The 5763-nt window shown below is 46.1% G+C and overlaps 1 protein-coding gene across 2 annotated transcripts in view; it reads left to right on the top strand.

The window, feature by feature from the left end:
- Positions 1 to 5763, top strand: part of CCDC178 (coiled-coil domain containing 178) — a 138112-nt gene that overhangs the window by 74808 nt on the left and 57541 nt on the right. The window contains exon 2 of one of the 2 annotated variants that reach the window (XM_019526788.1): positions 4670 to 4853. In XM_019526788.1, the coding sequence (XP_019382333.1) occupies positions 4670 to 4853 (184 nt within the window). Of the gene's footprint in view, positions 1 to 4669; positions 4854 to 5763 lie in introns of those variants that run through there. The other variant, XM_019526784.1, reaches the window with a different exon arrangement.

The raw sequence follows: 5763 nt of genomic DNA, 5'->3' as shown, positions 1-5763 counted from the left end.
TCAGGCCTGTCTGAATTCCTCCTGACTGGCCCATGCTGGGGCTAGGACCGGAAGGGTCGAAGGGCCGGGGGCCCACCGCAAGGGACACCTAAGAGCTGAGGGCCTGGGGTCTCAACTAGCCTGCAGGTGGCCCAGGGCTAGAGAGCCAAAGGTTCCAGTGAGGGTATCACACCTGAAGGGGGATCAGTTCAGGGAGCTATGGTGCCCGGTATGACAGCAGAAGAGGCCGCCTGAGTGGAGGAATCCAGGTAGGGTTCAATAGGAGGATTCTGGGGCCCAGTGTGGGGGCCGGTGATAGTGAGAATATCGTGATGCCATCTGTGAGGCTTGGGCTGTGGTGTAGGGGAGGAAAGGAGGCACAGATAGCGCCCCGTGGCATCAGGGCAGAAGATGGGCAGCCTCCCACTTGATGTTAATTACTTAAAGAGATGTAATTAAGGCATGGTGGGCAAGAACATGGGCGGTTGGCCCAGGGACAGGTGGATGGGCCATGGTTGGATCGGCCCTGAGCAGGCCCCCTGTTACAGACCTGGAGAGTGGTAGTTGATGGAAGATGTCCCCGACAGGCCTTCTTGTGTCGCTCCTGGGAGCTCTGCCCTCCTGGTTGGCGGCTACTCCCCGTCCGGACCTGTTTGTCACCGTGGGTGTTCGTTCTCCTGCGTCGCCAGCCCCGCTCTCACCTTGTTGTTTCCCCGGTGGGGTGGGGCTAGTTCACGGGTCCCTTGGTGGCCTGGGCTTGGCCTGCCAGTTGCACACGGGGCTCCGCCACCCCTACACCCCGGCCTCACACCACCTATGGGCTCCACTTCCCCGTGCCTGCTCCGTGCTGCTTCTGCAGGCTTCTAACACAGCTTTCGTACTCGATCCCACAATCTGTGGGATACTACTACCTTAATGTCGACCACTTCACAGTAACCTGCACTGGTGCCTCAGTCGCACCCTCTATAGACCCCATGCCACAAGCCCTTCACCCGGTGTGACACTCCCCACTTGGAGTTACTGACTTCCTAACTACCTCGCTGACCCTCCACCAGATCCCTATTAGCCTGAACGGGGGTGGGGGGGAGGGATTCCCCTTAGATGCTCTTTGGCTGCCCCGCTCCTGTTCCTTTAACTGACGTCCGCTGGTCTTGGCGGCGATTCTGCCCCGATCTCCCTCCAGCCAGGTGGTCCTCGGTCCTTCGCCCCTCTTCAGCGTGGCCCGCACCCACCGTCTCGAAACTTACTTTGGGGTCCTCGGAATCCTCCTGGGTCATCCCGATCTTCAGTCGCTCACCCGATCCGTCGCTTCTGGATCGATCCGCCGGCGTCCCCGTCTTTGGGCTTCCCTTCTGGGTCGCTGCTCCCTCTGGCATGCTGGCTCGGCTTTGTCCATCTCGGGGATCCCATGCCGTCGCTGGCCCTAACTGCCACTTGATCCCCAGGCTATCTGCTGCCTCCGGAGCGGTGGCCGCCATTTTTAAATCCCCAGGCCGGCATCTGATGCTGCTGTTAGCTGCTGGCCGCAGCTGTACGAAGATGCGGCTAACGAGCCACACTGGTTCTCCCTCCGGCTCTGCATCTCTCCTGTCGTGGGCTTCAGGTTAGTGTCCCTTGTTACCTCGGCCCCTGGGACAGAAGACAATCATCATGGTGTGCTGTGACCAGTGGGGTCCCCCAAGGTTCCATCCTTGGGCCTGTACTCTTTACCATCCTCATTAATGATGTGGACATTGGTGTCTGAAGCTGACTGGCCAAGTTCGCTGATGACACCAAACTTTGGGGTAAAGCGTCTTCACCCGAGGACAGGATGGTGATCCAGGCCAACCTTGACAGGCTAAAAAAATGGGCGGATGAAAACCTGATGGCCTTCAACACTGAAAAATGCAAGATACTTCACCTTGGGAAGGAAAACCCGCAGCATGCTTATCGGCTCGGCAGTGCTATGCTTGCTAGCACCACGGCCAAAAGGGACTTGGGAGTCACAATTGACCATAAGATGAATATGAGCCACCAATGTGATATTGCAGCTGGCAAAGTGAGCAAAACTTTGGCTTGCATCCATAAATGCTTCTCTAGCAAATCCCAGGATGTCATCCTCCCATTGTACTCGGCCTTGGTGAGGCCGCAACTGGAGTACTGTATCCAGTTCTGGGCTCCACAATTTTATAAGGATGTGGAGAAGCTTGAGAGAGTCCAGAGGTGAGCCAGGCACATGGTCAGAGGACAGGAAAACAGGCCTTATGATGAGAGGCTGAGAGCTATGGGACTCTTCAGCCTGGAAAAGCACAGGCTCAGGGTGGACCTGATGGCTTCCTATAAGTATGTAAGGGGTACTCACCAGGATCTGGGGGAACACCTGTTCACCAAAGCGCCCCAAGAGATGACAAGGTCCAATGGTCACAAACTCCTCCAAGACTGTTTCAGCCTGGACGTAAGGAAGAACTTCTTTATTGTCTGAGTCCCCAAGGCCTGAAACAGACTGCTGCCAGAGGTGGTGCAAACACCTACTCTGGACTCCTTTAAGAGACATTTGGACATTTATCTTGCTGGGATCCTTTGACCCCAGCTGACTTCCTGCCCTGGGGAAGGCGCTGGACTCGATCTTCCGAGATCTGTTCCAGCCCTAATGTCTCTGAAATCTGTGAAAAGAACTGTCCCTTTCTTTCTTTTATAATCAATATATTAACTTATTTTCTGCCATTCAAAAGCTTTTGGAATCTTCTTCCAAATTCAGAATAGCTCTGAAGATTTACTGAAAGAGATCTAAAAACTTCAGAGCTGAAGAAAGACTGTCATCTCTTAATATGTAGAACAAAAACCTTAGGGGCTTCCCTGTATGCTAGTCTGTATTCTACTTATAGAGCACATGCACCCTGTGCACTGAAGATTAGAATCTTTTGGTTATCAGTGTCCATTATGGCCACACATGCCCCCTTAGTGTCCTCATCTCTTTTACCACAGCTTAAAAGTCAGGGGCAGGCCAACTTGCCCATTTTATTCTCTGTGTTTCTAGGAAAGAACCCTGGTAATGTCTGAATGTTAATGAACTTCAAAGTATTTTTGATGTAAATATATCATGATAGGATTAGGATTTTACTGTAGTTCATATAGTTTGTCCATTAGCATTTTAGATGCAATTACTTTTTCTTTTGTTTTTCAAGGAGAAGTATTTTTCCATGGTATTGCAACTTAGTCGTAATTGAACTGGTCTCTCAGTGGTTAAAATTGCCAGTCCACGACAGCCACGTGAGATGCTTGTTTTGCCCAAAGGAATATAACTCTGATAAAATTTGAAGATGCAGAAGTAGGGCTCATCTCAAACACATTCTTTTAGATGGGTTTATGGGCCCCCTAATTTCTGGACTAACTAACTTTAGACCAGCTGCCTCTGTCCAAAACTTTCTCGCTAAGCTCATCTGTTTTTAGTACTGAATTTTACTTGCAACCTTCTTTCTTGAAGCAGACAGACACAGTCTTATCAGACACACTGATACCAAACTTAACACCAGCATCAGAGTGGCTAAAACATTTCTTTTAGGTGACTTCTCTGGTCAATGGCTCAGCAATATTGCAAAGCATGCAACCATAGTTGGTTAAAGCAGACACTTTTAAAACAAGAAGGTTGAGAGAGAGATGGAAGAAGAGAAATAAGGGTTTAAAAGAGGGGAGGGAACGACAACAGGAATTTAAGCCTCACATTCCAGGTGGCGATCATGAGTTAGCTGAACTTTGCTGAAGTTGGTGGAGATGGCAGTATAATGGAGGGTCTCCCCTACTGCCTCTCTCTGATTATTTCAGGATTGGAGTGTTAAAGGTCCAGCAGTGTCAGTGTAGATCCCAGATTCCAAAGATGCAGGGGATGGTAGCCAAAGTAATAATACAATGTATGCCTTCATGTCTACCTGTATTTCTGGTATCAGTGTTAAATAACTAATCTAAAAAATGGGTGAACAACCCATCTTCTCTTATTTTGTCTATCAGGACCTCTCTAGTCATTTAGGTAAAGACATGATAGGATCCTATGTGTGATCCACACAATTATACCTCCTGCCTTGCATGATAATACCCTGCTACATGTGCAAATTAAAGCTGGAAGGAAGCCAGTTATAAAGTTACTACACATTTTCCAGCTCTAACTTAATAGCTGGATGGACCTTTTTATAGCATGACAGTTACTTTGCATGTGCAGCCAGTCTAAATTAATTGCATGATTAACCAGTTAATAACATAATATATGTAACATGTAGAGGGAGCCTTCGTGACTCACCAGTTTTGGCCAAGTAATTTATGGTCTTGTGTTCCTCATGTTTACCAGAGGCAATCTTAAGATAGTCATTGGCTAGTTCCAGTGACCATTCTTGTTTGGAGTTATTCCATTTTTCCATCTTCAAGTTCTGCTGACATACAGAATATTTTATTTAACAGGTTAAGTTAGACTATTTATTACAACAGTTTAAAGCTGACAATAGGCCTCTGCATGGCAGCACGTATTTGGACCCTTATTGCATTGGTTCATCAAAGTTTCCATTTTAATGGCTGATAGTTATGTCAGTCCAAAGAACTGGGAATGTGAAGCACTTATGACGTGCATTGAAGTCATACTGTTTAACACGTTTTTCCTTTTAGCTCATTTAGTTTTACAAACATTAAAGAATTGTCAGATAATTTAAGACTCTTTTTTTAACAGTTCAAAAAGAAAAATTGCATATCAGTCAGAAATCCAGGCTATACACAAAAACATCCAGAAAACTGAAGAGCAAATAAGAAAAGTGAATAAAGAGCTATATAATATTGAGATGTCTTATGCAGAAAGAAAATTAAAACTGGAGGGATTGGAAGAAAAAATAATTCAAGAAAAAGTCCAGTACAAGGTTGTATATAGCATTACATAAATGTATTAAGTTGTATAAAAATGGATGAGAAAGAACATTATTTTTAAGAGTACAGTAGAATGCAGTCTTTTAACCTGCTCTTGCAGTACTGCATAGTACAGGTGCTCACAAACAATACTACATTAGTAAGGAAAAGGGATCTTGCTGCAAGATCTTATTCACAGAGATAAGAAATCACTGGATCTGATGTATTCAGCATGACATTTACTCAATAGACATATGTATGCATGGTCTTTTTTTATAATATGAATGTGTTATATTGAACAAGAACATACAGGCACTAATGAGCTGTCACAGATACACTGGTTTTGAACAATACTCATATATGCCTTCTTTCAAATTTCCTTAGTTCCCCAGGTTGACAACAAAAATCTAATGTCATCTTAATAGTAGCAGTGTGGTTTTACCAAGCACTGGTGTCCAGCAGTTGGCCAGGGAACCATATAATTTAACTTTCTCTACTTCCAGGTCTTTTGTTCCCATATCAAGGGAGAATCTTTCTTCTAAATCCAGAGCCAATCCATCTGGTAGCTTTCAGTATTGTGGTGGAGTGCTTCTTTTCAGAGACACTTTGAAGTGTTCTTTTCCAGTTCAAAAATACTCAAACAGATAAGGCAAGGTTTCAACCTCTGAATAAATAACTAATTAGCGATCCTACCTCTAGGAAGCATACTAAATACCTTTTATATTAAAAGTCACAGAATTTAGCCCTTGCCTCCCTAGAGATGCATTTGGTAGTTGTATAGGTGTTGTGTTTATGTTTGTGATCTGATTAGGCTAAACAGAGGACTGGGATGTTGTTATTGGGAGGATGTGTGGAGGCCACATAGGAGTGCTTGGCAGGGTGCTCGGTAACAGGGAGCCTAGCCTCAGGTTAGGGACCCAGAGA

This window comes from Gavialis gangeticus, unplaced genomic scaffold, assembly GCF_001723915.1.
Source record: "Gavialis gangeticus isolate Ggan-Ray unplaced genomic scaffold, GavGan_comp1, whole genome shotgun sequence".
NCBI lineage: Eukaryota > Metazoa > Chordata > Crocodylia > Gavialidae > Gavialis > Gavialis gangeticus.
Note: the sequence above shows the minus strand (reverse complement) of the source record. Positions and strands in the feature narration are given on the sequence as shown.